Raw genomic sequence first — 13,136 nt, 5'->3', positions numbered from 1 at the left:
GTTTGCTCTTTCTGGCTCCTGGAGCAGGGATGATGTTTGCCTGTTCTGTTTGCACAGCCCCCAGCACAACAGGATTGTGGCACATAAAAATCAGGATTCTACTCACTGGTGCCATACAAGGGAAAAACAATACTAGTGTTTCATGTCCGCACAAACTCAAGGCTTGAAATTTGCGTCATGAAACCGATTCAATCGCTCTCAACAAAATGAGGAACAGCTTAGAAGAAAAACAGTCCTACTTTATCTATTTCAGGTGTTTCCAACGCCATTTCACGCATCTCCCTTCACGCTCGGTAGAAATGTAGCAAACGTTTTAAGCTCAGCCACTCAAGAGAAGCACGTGCTCAAGGGCTTTGCTGAATCAGGCCATTAATGAGATTTGTGCCATGTAAGAACTTGCTCTATTTCATTGGGTAGAGGGGAAAGAAAACAGTCATTTTTACAAATCAGGAGATGAAAAATCTCTCTGAAACACACCCGCCTCTACACTGGCAATTATTTCCCAGTCACCAGCCACGAGTGATTAATTCTGCACTATCATGAACTGCAGAGCCTAGCTATTACTACACAGAAGGGAAAAGAGTGGCACTTGCCTTGTGTTTGATAAGAGCAGGGGGGTGATGGGTGTGAGCGAAATACAGTTAAAACCTCTTTTGATGTCAGGCTATGGAAGGCCAGGGTGTTTATCAGAGTTACCTATCCTTGGGTATGTCCCTGCATTTCTAGCACAGAAGACAGATATCCCAACGTTTACTCTGCTGCTGTTTGCTCAGCCACCTTTTGCTAGCATTTTCATGCTGATCTCCTGCTGACAGGGACTGGCCTGCAAGGTATTCACGCTGGCAGTGAGACTTCAGTCTCAAGGACTTGAATTTGGTGTCTGGGGAAAGCAGAGACATCAAACACATCTCCTGCCACTCCTCTCAGGTTCCAGTTTATAATTGCTTGCTTTCTGTTTAAATTTTACGCTGCTGCTTAGTGGGTGACAGAAACCACTCAGGTCCTGATGAGACCTGTCAGGATAGTGTCACATCTGCACATGCAACTCTGCTCTCCGTGCTGATCTTTATTCTTTTGGGAATCCATATAAAGAACAGGAAGGCTGAGGCTTCCCAGGGAATGGAGGAACAATGGCTCCTGCTCCCTAGGTGTGCGAGGTCGACATCTCTTAGCTGCCTACCGCGAGCTGTGGATATTCGGGAGTACCTTAAACAGCGCCTTTTGCTGCTGGGACTTGTCAAAGCTTTAGCAAAAACTATTGGGAGAGTGGATTTGAAAGGGCAGCACCTGTGCCTTATGAATATAGACAAGAGGTACAAGATGTCTAAAACACTGTTTATGTAGGTTGTCAGCTGCTTTGTTGCAGTGACTTTAGCAATTCCCTCAACCCACCCTATTATTTCTTGCTGTTGGTTTTTTCCCATCCGCTTTACACTGCTCTCTAGATTTGGTCTTTGTACACGACTGGGCAGCAGAGGATATGGTGGGGACAGAATAATGCCAAGCAAAGCCAAGACCTATTCTTTTCAGGTCTGTTTATATAGGGGGTGAGTAAGACACAGGCGCCGTGGTGCACCCCATTGTAATGCACAAAGCCTGCAGCGAGTCTTGGTGATGGAATCCAAAACGCTGTCAGCTGCTAAACTACAGCTCTTTTGATGACTCTGCTTGTTGAGGATAATTAGACTGGTGCAGTACTGACACACACACACACACGGATGTCTCTATTCTTTTTGCAGTTGCAGAGCACATGCTGTGAATCCACTACAAGCACCAGTTAAAACTTAGGGCAATGTTTTCAAGTGTGAGCAATGCTTGGGAGTCTAAGACTCACTTCAAAGTTGACTTAAAATGCAAGTCTCATCAGGAGCCATCAGAGTTAGCACTTGACATTTAAAAGCACCATTTTTTCTTTTTTTTTTTTCAAACTTTTGCTCATGATCTTTCAAAAAGCGGAATTCCCCCCTGACTCCTGTCAGTGTATTTATTCAGGAGGTCTCAAGGGCTGGCAGCACCCTTTGCTGTGCGAGAGACCACGCTCAAAGTGGCAGCAGTAATCCAGGGGTAAAACTCCAGAGGGCTTTATAAGGAAGTGCTGCAGAATTCTGCAGAAACAGGCCACCACCCTGCCACTGTCCCCAAGCCTCCAAGGGGGAAGAATAATCAGCATTTTATGCAAACAGGGCTCCATTCAAATAGTCCATGCTGGATATCTGAAATCATGTGTTTCTCTAGCGAGTCTTTGTCTTGAGAATCTCATTGGTAAATTTAAACTGGCTCCTGACAGTGGTGTCAGGTCTGTGAAGTGAGAGAGAAAAAGGGACAGAAAAGGAAAAGATAACACTGGTATCTGTATCACTTGAAACTGATACGTAGCTTAAAAGGGAATTGCATACTAAGGATCAAATTATTAACTGCTTGGGTTTTTGGCACAGAAGGCACAAAGTAATTCTTCAGGCTCCGTCAGTGACACGTGGGGTCTGGGTTGCACTTTCTTGAAGCTCCTCTCCTTCCTCGTGTAGAGGGTAGGATCAAGTTCGGGACCTTTCCTCCAAGACAAAAAAGTCATCAGAGAGACAGAAGCGCAAGTAAATGTTTTCTTGTCGCCCTGTCATTTTAATACCAAAGTGAACTAAGTACTCAAGGGCCAAGAAAATTTCTGACAACTCTTACAGTGTTGGCCAGAGTTAGACAGCCCTGAAAAACACATCTCAGAAATCCAGGGACTGCCGCCTTCTGGCTGACTTGGCCACCGAACCGGGAACTCGCTGCATATGGTGGTGCTACTTAGATATTTAAATATAAGATCCCAATGAAGCACGGTGTGTGAAGGCACTATAAAGGTGGGGGTTTGGTTTTTTTTTTTTTCCTTCCCTGAACACGTGCAAGCTTGCTTTCTGGGCAGCTAGCACTTACGCAGCAAGTATTGCAGCGACTCTCTGACCTTGGCTCTGCTGTGAGCAATCTTTGTATAGGGATGCTCTGTCCTTAAACCATTTTCTCAGTGTTTGTGGCAGAAGCATCTTCTTTGTCGCTATCAGACCTGCATATGTGATTGTTCCACTTCTCCCAACCATCAGAGAAGATTAATGACAGTTAGGAATACAGTATCCTGAATCACTGAGGTAATACGGAGTGCTCCTGCTGCCATTACCATTTTAGAGTGTGATCTTATCGTAGGAATGACTTCTTCAGCCTAAGAGAAGGTCTCTCACTGTTTGAAAATTTTATACAATGTCATGGAAATAGATGTTCTACTTAGACCAGATACCCGAGTCTTGTGATTAAGCTAATAGACTGAAACTCTACAGACTCAGGTGCAAGTGCCAGCCTAACTACAGATTTAATGTATATATCTAAGTTTCTCTGTGCCTCAGTTTCCAGACTATACGGTGGAAGTGAAGAGTCCTCTATGCTTTATCACTTTAGATCTTTAAAGTAAGGAGCTGTCTGATAGAGATCTCCCCCACACCAAACACAGTGGAGCCACTGGCACGTAACAGTTTGAATACTGCAGTAATCATCTCTCAGTCAGCAGAAATCTGCAATAAAGCCCATGAAAAAAAATCCATGTGCAGAGCAGCCCTGGGACTCGGTCCCAAATGTTTGCTCAAGCCTTTCTCCAGTGCACCTTCCTGGCAGCTGCTAACTCCAGCGCCGTATCCACGTTCCACTGCGCGCTGCAGACCTGTTGGATCCCTTCCAGCACAGATGTACAAAATCGTTCAGAGGCCTCGGTGCTGAACCTTGGAATTGCAATCCATGAACTAGACCAGTTAATTGCTCAAACTGTTGCTCAAGTTACAGTGCAGGATCTCATCCGTCAAACCCCAGCATGGGCAAAGAGCTGCATGCCTCACGACTCCTGACAAAAACTTAAACAGGCACACGGGAAAGGAGGGTCACAGTAGGGAAAGCAGGTCCTGCCCGAGGGATCTGCCAAAGGCTGCACCTCCAGCAAGGTCTTCCTCTTCCACTATTTGTAAACAGATCTCCAACACCTCCTATGAAGCTCCTACTTAACAATGTCCATCGGCCTGATGCCATACTGGAAATGGAAGTATTTTGGTTAGATGGTTTCTCTACTGCATGGTCCAGTGGCTCTATCCAAGCCCAACCCTCACTATTTTGAGTGATGAGCACAGACGGAGCATTAGAGGAAGCTTTTGCCTAAGCCCTTGTGGCTGCAACACCTGGATTTTCTATTCAATAGCTGAAGATTTCCTCCAGTGCTCTTAACAAACTTGGAAATCCACTTTCAATGTAGCCTTTGAAACTTTTGCTTTTAGAAACATTTCTATTCATCAACTTCTTCCCTTGAGATGGGGTTTCCCTCTGCACCCCAGGCCAACGCAAGCCACTGTGAATCATGAAAACCCTTCTAAAGCTTGGGCTCAAGTGGGACTTAGAGGATGCCTACGTTTGGGGCTAGTCCTTTGTAGTAGGATGAATTTCAGCTAAGAATATTTGCAGAAAACTAATACCCTGAAGGCAAGGCCGTGAAGGAACAGAAACCACTTCAAAATCGAAAGATTATCTGCAGCACTTTTTTTCCGTGCACTATTTTCCCAAATCCAGCTCAAACCCTAGAGGAATGAGAGACTTTGCAGCCTTTCTGTGCTGAAATACTGCTAGGTTGCTAAGTCTGTTACTAGGCAAAACATGTTTTAGCAGTCTCAAAAACATTTTCAAAACACAAGAGAAGATTTTACTGTTTGTAAACTGGATCTGAGCTGCTTTTCTTTGAGAATAATGAAACTCTTAATACTCCTAAATTCTCATAGTTACTGAGAAACAAAATCAAAATCAGACTGGCTTGGTTCTATTCAGGGCCAGGGGAAATGTGGTTCAGCTTTTTGAATTATCTCCTCTTCATGCCCATGAACACAGAGTTAAACCCAGGTGGTCTTTTGTGGGAGGGAGGAAGGAGGAAATGCGTAGCATAGGGGAAGCAGTGAGGTTGATTCATGGTAAACTGTACAATATTCCCATCTATCCCATTTTTATGAGGGGGAAGTGTTTGCAGTTATGTCTAGCGTCAGCAGATCCACCCAAGAGCACAGCATTACACACTGAACCAATGTTATGGACCTGTCTGTAGAAGATGGTCCCCCTTTTGCAGGCTGAGATGCTGGGAAGGAACATCACTTTAGTTTTGGAAAGCTTTGCCACCTATGTCAAGAAGAGTGCTCATCTCTTAACGCTTATCACTCAGAGCACGGCAACCAAAAAAGCATGATGCCTGTAATTTAAGTGTTCTGTTTATGGGCAGCAATTTACCCAGTTTGAGTAATGACAGGGGCCAGAAATTTATCTTCATTTTTCCAGGTCTGAATCTCTTTTGAAACAGTCCCTTGGGCCTGTAGCTTGAATTCAGAGTTGTATGCAGAAACTCAAGTAACATTTTAAATTTTATGTATTTATATATTCATGCACATATGCACACCCGGAATGAAAACAAAGAAAGCGGGATTTTTTTTTCTCAGACTAGAATTTTAACTTTCTGCTTTTGAGGATGTTTTGTAGGAGTTTAAATTCTGACATGGAACTTTTAAAACGGAATCACTGGACTCGCAGGTTCTGCAGCCACACGGATTTCTGCATCATGCAGGCTAGAGGATTTCAACTGCTTATCCCTATATTAGTTCCAATGATTTAATTTTGATCAAAGGCCTTCTTCCACCCTGAAAGAAACTGCAGCCCATCACTAAATTTTCCTGTTTACCATTTTACAGAGATACATGTTACGCATAGTTTTTTTTAATTGGTTGTACGTGCATAATAGTTTTAAGGGATCCCCTGTGGTTTCAGTGGCCTGTAAACTACTTTGTGCTTCTCCTTATATTAACTCTTAGGAAGATTATCAACACCTACATAGGGATTATCACACAATAATGAGACGTGCTGGCAGTCACCTGAGATCTGTGGGTGCAACCATTGACAGCAGATCCCCAACGAGATGAGGTACAATATTTTTGGGGCAAGAGGGAAATAATATTTGTGTGAAATCTCTTTCTAGAGGAAGACGTTCTTGTGTTTAGGGTCTTGAGACACTGGGGATCTGGCTAGACTTTTGTGTGACCCTGGCTAAAATGCTTGCACTCGGTGCCCAAATTGCAAAATGGCAATCGTAACATCACCTTTGCCTTCCTTCCTTGTTGAAATCAGAAACTACTTGGGATAGGGGCAGCCTCCTCCTGGGTGACTAGACAGTATGTAATATAATGGGCTAATTGCAAAATAAAAAAAGAATGTTTGTGTGCTGACGAAAAACCCCAAAACAGACCAGCTCTTCACAGGAACAGTCCAAAGCGATGACATACTACAGTGGCTTGAGCAATTGCCATCCACAGGTAAACGCATCCAAAGGTGGTGTGTACGTCCCTGTGTCACTATGTAATTCCGAGTAGCCCAGCTGAACTGAAGCCATTGCTGGGAAGGAGGAAAAAAGACAGACAGATGTCTGTCCAGGAGCACACAACAGAGCTGCTGCTCTACCTGTGCTGACAAGGACTTCAGTGGGGAAAACCTCTGGGGGTCGCAGTCTGTGCTGTGGGACACTGACCTCAGTGGGGCTCCGTTCATTTCAATTTATCGTAGTTCAGAAAGGAAGGATATGTCCTTCTTTGAGGGACCCTTTATCCCCAGTCCCCCATAAACCACATGCAGGCTGGACAAATAAAGGCTTATTAAATAAATGCCTTGATTTGAACAAAAGATCCACGGCAGTTTTGTATTTGATACCTGAAGCATAAACACCTATGACATCCTCTCTCGGTTTCAGCCTGGCTCAGAGCATTTTCTACCCTCAACTGAGCTAGTTAAGGGTAGTTATCTAAGTTAACTAACCATCCTGTAATACTTGGAAATCATATTTAGTCTTTCGCCTTTGGTTATTTGAGCATACATAGGATGAGTGGCTTGTCCAAAGTAACACAGAACCAGGCAAATAAAACGAACGTGAGAATCCTCAGCTCCTGTCAGCAGCGCAAGCCCAGGATCATCCTGGCCAGCAGAGCTCTTATTGCTGTTCTAAACGGTAAGCATGGAGAAGTATTACCAAATAATTAACAATTTCAGTTTTTAAAAGGCAAAAGCTGACCCGTCCATTGGTAGGGGTGTGAAGTTACTCGTGCTGAATTAGAAGCTGAAAGTTAGGCAACGTGAGTGCTCCCAGGATCTCAGCACCGTCTCAATACCACATCTGCAAACAGCCCTCTGGTGATCTCCACGTAGCTCCTGTGTCTCTTACCCTGGCTTCAGCGATCCTCTCTGTCCCCTGCCCCAATCGATCCCCCCTCTCCCTTCCGCAGCTTTAACACGAAGCCAGGAGGCCACTGATGCCAACAGCGACGGTGTTTTGTGACATGCCTGACAGACTAGTCTGACAACTTGGAGCTTTGTTGTGCATAAGCCATCCAAACAGATGGTCACCACTTTTAAGTATCAGCCTGGCTTGTATTTGTAGGCAGGATCTACAGGCACAGATCTGAAATCCCCCGTTCCGCTCCGCTCCCTGTCCCCTGTGATAACTGTGGCTTTGGGGTAGAAAACGGGTGGGAGAGTCTTGGGAGATGGTTCAAAAGGGCTGTGCCACAAGGCTACTTCTCAATACCGTCTTTGGGAGACAGGGTCTCTTCACCTCCTTGGCAACTCGGTAATCTCTTTCATCCACCCTTGCAGAGTAATATGCTGTGAGCTAAAAAGCAGCTTCTGGGAAGCAGTGACCTTTAGGGAATGTCCTTTTCCCGTGAGGTCCTATCTCACACATCCAACCCTGCGTGCCGTTCCAGAGCACACCCTCGGTGGCAGTACTTAGTTGTTTGGGTTTATTTCTGTTTTGCTTCTTATCTGAATTTCAATGATGAATTATCTGTAGTATTTCCAGCAGGCTGGAATAGGGGCACTAATCGCTACTTCAGATCAGGAAAGTGGTGCCCCTCGCAGCACACAGCTGAGTTGTCAAACAGGGTTATATAGCAGTGCCTTGAATTTAGTATCAAGACAGTTTTACCTGTCTGGCTGGTTATATCTGCAATAAGTACTCTTTGCAGTTGGGGATATTTTACCCCTTTCTCTGGCTTGCTCTCTGTGTTTAACCTTCCTTATCTTGTATGATGAATCTTTGGGTCCATTTTTGTCAAACGTCAGCATTTTCTTGGGCAAGAATATGAACCATAGACATAGTTTAACCTTCCCTATCTTGTATAATGAAGCTTTAGGTCCATTTTTGTCAAATGTTAGCATTTTCTTGGGCAAGAATATGAACCACATAGCTCCTCAGCTAATGGTTAGGTAAGACCAGGGCTGACTGTCAGCCTCGATGGCACTGTTGTACAGGTAGTAACTAGTTTCATTCATAGTATCAAGCTGTTTTTTCTCTAGCTACGCTGAAAGAGGCACATCTGTTTTTCCAAACGAGCAGAGCATGAAGTCACCAGTCTCCTGCTATCTCAATTTGCATTCATTGTATATAAACGCTGTATGTTGATTTCAATAGATAACTGTAGATCCCTGACAGACATAAGGAGCGTGCACAGGACAATGGAAAACTCACATTAGATTTTCTGTATGTGCTAGCGGGTCCATGGCAATCTCCTGAACCCACAGATGGCATATGTCCTTAAAACTGCATGTGCGTATCTCTGTATTTATGAGAAAACTGCACAAAGACAGGCTGCAAAACCACCAAGTTCTGACTGGTATTAAAAACAAAAGGAAAACTTATGCAGATCAAGGAATCACCCAAATCCCCACTGGTTTCATTTCCATCCTAAAGCGCACAGTCCCACTTCAGGAGTCACCATGTTTGAAACTGGGAGTCATTATTAAGTTATCATTAGGTTGCTGCCTAATTAATTTAAAGCATAAGCACATGCAGGGAGATTTCACCAGGGCATTGCTAAATTGGGCAAGAAAACCCTACCACTTTGGACGATGGAAATTTTCTTGTATTGCTCTGTTCCTTTTTGGTTGACTTGTACACGGATTAAAGAAAATCTCCCTCCCGGGTGACCGAGTTAGCCAAAGCATCGCGCCGCGGACTCCTTATATTCCAAGCATAGGGATGATGGGCTCTGATTTCACCTGGGGGGGGGGTGTGTGCAAAAAATTGCCTCTCTGGCGATCCCAAACTTTCGAGCGATGCTTGCCGGGCGCTGCAGGCGGGCTGCTGCGGGCACCCCGGGGGGCTCCTTCAGCACCCCGGTTCCCACGGGCGGTGTGGGGGGGGGGACACGCAGCGCGCCTGGGGATGGCACCTGCCGCCCCCCCAGCACCTCCCGCACCCCCCGGACCCGGGGCAGCGCTGCCTGCGGCGGCCGCGGGGGACTCGGGCCGTGCAGCCGCGCCGGGCCGCCTCCGGGAGCGCATCCCCCGGCCGCTGCCGGCAGCGCATCCTCCAGCTCCGGGAGCACAGCCCGGGGCCGTTACGGGAGCGCATCCCCCCGCCCCGGGAGCGCATCCCCCGGCCACCGGGGCTCCCTCCCGCCGGCTCCGCGCCGCCCGCCCGTGGCGATCTGGAGCAGCGAAGCAAAAAGGCGCCGATCGCTTCTCGCCGCCGTGAAAAGGAAAAGGAGGAGGGTGGGGGGGCGGCGGGGGTGTGTGTGTGTGTGTGGAGGAAAGAAGGGGCCGTGCGGCGACTTACGCCCGGGCTTTGGGGAAGCCCATTGACAGCAGGATCTCCAGCGACGAGCCATGTTTGATGGTCCCCGCGCGGTGCTGCCGGTTCCGCCGGGGGATGACTTTGCTGTAGAGCTCCTCTTTGGCAGCCATGGCGAGCGGTGCGGGCAGCCCGCGCTGGGCCATCACGCAGCCATCGCCGGCCACGCAGGGCCATGCACACCCGCAGCGCCCCGCCGGGGGCCGGGGCAGGGCCGCCCCCTCCTCCTCCTCCTCCTTCTCCTCCTCCTTCTCCTCCTCCGCTCGCCGCCGCCACACGTGTGCGCCCCACGCAGCCCACGCCGCCACCGGCGACTTCGCAAAGGCTGGTCGGGCGAGGAGAAACCGCCCTCCCCCGCTCTTAAAGCCGCCTCCGGGCGGGCGGGGGCAAAACCCGGCCGGTAGCCGGTCCCACGCTGTGTCCCGCGTCGCCGGGGCGGGGGGGGGGGGGTAGTCGGGATGCGCACCCGCGGGCGCTGCCCCACGGGGTGGGGGGGAGGCGCTGAGTGGGGGCGGTGATGCGCTGAGCAGGACCACTGGGAGAATTGCAGGCTTGGTTTTAAAAACAAAAGCACGTGCACAAAGAATTATTTTGGTGGTTTTTCTATTTTTTTTTTTTTTTTTAATGAGGAAAAGCTCAGCGCGATATTGAGGGAGCAGAGGGGGAGGCGGGGGCGCGCTGGGACTTCGGGGGCCCTCTCCGCCGCTTGATGCGCTTTGATGTGGCAGCACTAGTGGTTAAACGAGACGTAGTCACAGGCAAAAAGAGTTGCGCTCCCAAAATTTCCACCTCGATCTTGTGTTCCTGCATCCTTCTCAGCCCTCGCCAGGCCGGCCCTTGGAATCCAGGGCCTCGGAGGGTGTCCGTTCCAGGGCAGGGAAGGCCCTTCCCGGTCGCTGTGACACACAGCCCTGCTCCCCTCCCACGCAAAAGCTGCGTGTTCCTTGGGTGGGACAAGTAGTGCTGCTTTCTTCCTAGCTGTATTTCAGTTCAGACTTCAGTTTGGGGTGTAAAGCAAAGGGTTTCTATACAGCAAGAGGTATCCTCCTTCTCCTTTGTCTTTTTCCTGATGTCCCCCTCTTTCCTCCTTCACCCCACAGCCTCCCTTTGCTTTTAAAGACAAGCAGATACCACTAAGGATCTTCCCAGAGCAGGCCCAGCTCACAGGGCTGTGTAAACCAGCGTGAAATTACAACCCTGCAAATAAATAAAAACCAGTAAGAGGCGTTTTTTAAAAGTACAATAGTTTATGTCAGGGAAGGAAAGCGATGTTGGCAGTGACAAATCCATCACTACAGTTGTTATTATTAGCATTAGGGAAAACAAACAGCCCATTTCCATTTTGCTGTATCAATGAAGCCGGAGAAGGGAAGAAAAAAATCCCCTCCCAACTGTCTGCTCATTCCCCTCCCAACTGTCCGCGCGTTCTCCTCCCATGCCGGTGGATTTTCTGCTGCTTTATCCAAGGCGTGGTGAGAAGTGGCCCCGTGCCGCAGCCAGCTCTCCCGTGCCACGCTGGGGCTGTGTTCCCACAGGGACAACAGGCCGGCAAGTCATCCTCGCGCTGGCTGGGCTAACGAGCGCCATGAAAATTAAACCTCCAGAAGGACACCGCACAAAGCCCTTCTTGTTCCTTTCTTTAAGTCACTCTTAACTCCTTTGATGTTGCCGAGGCACTGATTCTTTCGTTTACCCCCACTATTAATTAGCAAGAACTTCATTAAAGTCAGTGGGTGAAACCAAGAAGGGTTTAGTCATGGATTTCAGCCCTGTTAGACATTTTGCAACCGTGAAATCAGACTCAGGCACCCAATCTAGTCCGTTTTAACGGAGGAGGAGAGTTAAGGATTATTAATAACAATATTTGCACTGAAACATGTGTTACCAGAGCCCCCAGAAGTGTTCGTCACCGATGAACTCACGCCCAGCCATGCTACGAGCGCCACAAAGATCCAGCTCGTTCTGGACCTGTGAAAGGGGAAGAGGAAAATCCCAAATTAACGCTGACCCCATGCTCCCACCTGCCAGGCAATTCCTCGGAGAATATGATCAATGTCCATGGGTTTGCAGCCAACAGAAATCTGTGAGGATTGTTGTGTTTTGACTTAACTCGATATGCTTTACTCATGCATGCTTTTGCTCCAGCTGTATTACTCAATCAGGAAATAACAATAAAAATGTAATTTGCTATGGAAGTAGCTTCCAGGGACTTTGCCCAGATGAGAATCTCTTTCCTCTAGCTGTGACAGATTCATGTGACCAATTTAAAAAAAAATCCACATTATAGGAGTCATAATATTGAAGTTTTGTTGGTTGGATGAATTGCTGCAACTAACTCCACTGGAAGCACCAAAGATGTTACAACAAACAAGATGGAACAGAAATAGGATGTTTACACATCTAGGCTAGCTGACTGTATAATTTGCAGTCCATCAGTGAAACTGGCTGCAGACTGCCTTGAAATGATTTTTCAAGCCTGCGAAGAGAACTGCCTCCTGTCCCTCCTGTAACTTTAGTGAGTGCCTCTGCGTTTGATCTGACTGTTCTTTTTTACATTAAAACCCTTTCGTTGGGAAGCGGTCCTTTTTTTTTTTTTTCTCCCCAACAATTAAATATGTGCCTTGAAATAATGCGTCCTCCCACCTTTTGTTGTGATTGAAAGCTGAAAATGAAAGCTGTCTTAGTGATCAAATAGGAAAAGGAACGGAAATAAAGGTAGGTAGCAAATTTTTTAAAAAGCGAACACCCAGAAAATTATGCTTCAGTCCCCCAAATTAACAATAATTCTAGTGAAAAACCTGAAATATATTAAAGCATTGTGCCTGTATGAAATCTGTGATAAGCAGTTTATTTTAAAATGCTGTCAGATTTTCACGTAACACCCTTCTCGCTTTTTTCACGTGGCCTTCTCTCTACTGGCCTGATCTTAGAAATTTATATGTGTGCTTATTACTGCTGATCATTTTCCTGCCCAGTGCAACAGCGTCCGGGTGCCCGAAACCAGGCAAGTGTGTGAGTTCCTACAGCAACGGGCTCATCCGTGTTCTCTGTGCTCTTCTACTGTTTTCCTCACTGAAACTCAAATATTATCCCTTTACCTACAGGAAAATGCATTCCTAGGAGATTATTTATATCACTTCCTTCAATGCAACACAGGATTAACTGGGGGGAAAGTGTTTAAAAATGCCGTACTGGACAGCGAGTGGGAGTGTGGCTATATACTTCAGCAGAAAGAGGTCAGGCTCCTAGGGAATTAGAGCCAAATTTAGCGTCTTCCCAGCCTGATGCTACCTCCTCGTGTTCACATGCAAAGGGTTTACTCTCTAACAATGGAAATATTCTGAAATAAACAGCATAACGGCAGGAAACAGAGCAGGGATTTTGCTTTCCTCCTTCCTAACTTTCCTCCCTTAAAAAAAGGGGTCAGATGCTTTCAGAAAGTCCTTGTTCAAGACTCTGCTTTTGAATTATTACC

The 13,136-nt window shown here is 47.1% G+C and overlaps 1 protein-coding gene across 2 annotated transcripts in view; it reads right to left on the bottom strand.

Moving 5' to 3' along the window:
* Positions 1 to 10,002, bottom strand: part of UBASH3B (ubiquitin associated and SH3 domain containing B) — a 75,729-nt gene extending 65,727 nt beyond the window's left edge. For both annotated transcript variants that reach the window (XM_074851210.1, XM_074851209.1), the window contains exon 1: positions 9,647 to 10,002. In XM_074851210.1, the coding sequence (XP_074707311.1) occupies positions 9,647 to 9,698 (52 nt within the window). In that variant the 5' untranslated portion in view covers positions 9,699 to 10,002. The remainder of the gene's footprint in view (positions 1 to 9,646) is intronic.
* Positions 10,003 to 13,136: the final 3,134 nt, after the last annotated feature.

The sequence above is a fragment of the Strix uralensis genome, chromosome 26 (assembly GCF_047716275.1).
Source record: "Strix uralensis isolate ZFMK-TIS-50842 chromosome 26, bStrUra1, whole genome shotgun sequence".
Taxonomy (NCBI): Eukaryota; Metazoa; Chordata; class Aves; order Strigiformes; family Strigidae; genus Strix; species Strix uralensis.
This window is presented reverse-complemented; position numbering and strand designations above follow the sequence as displayed.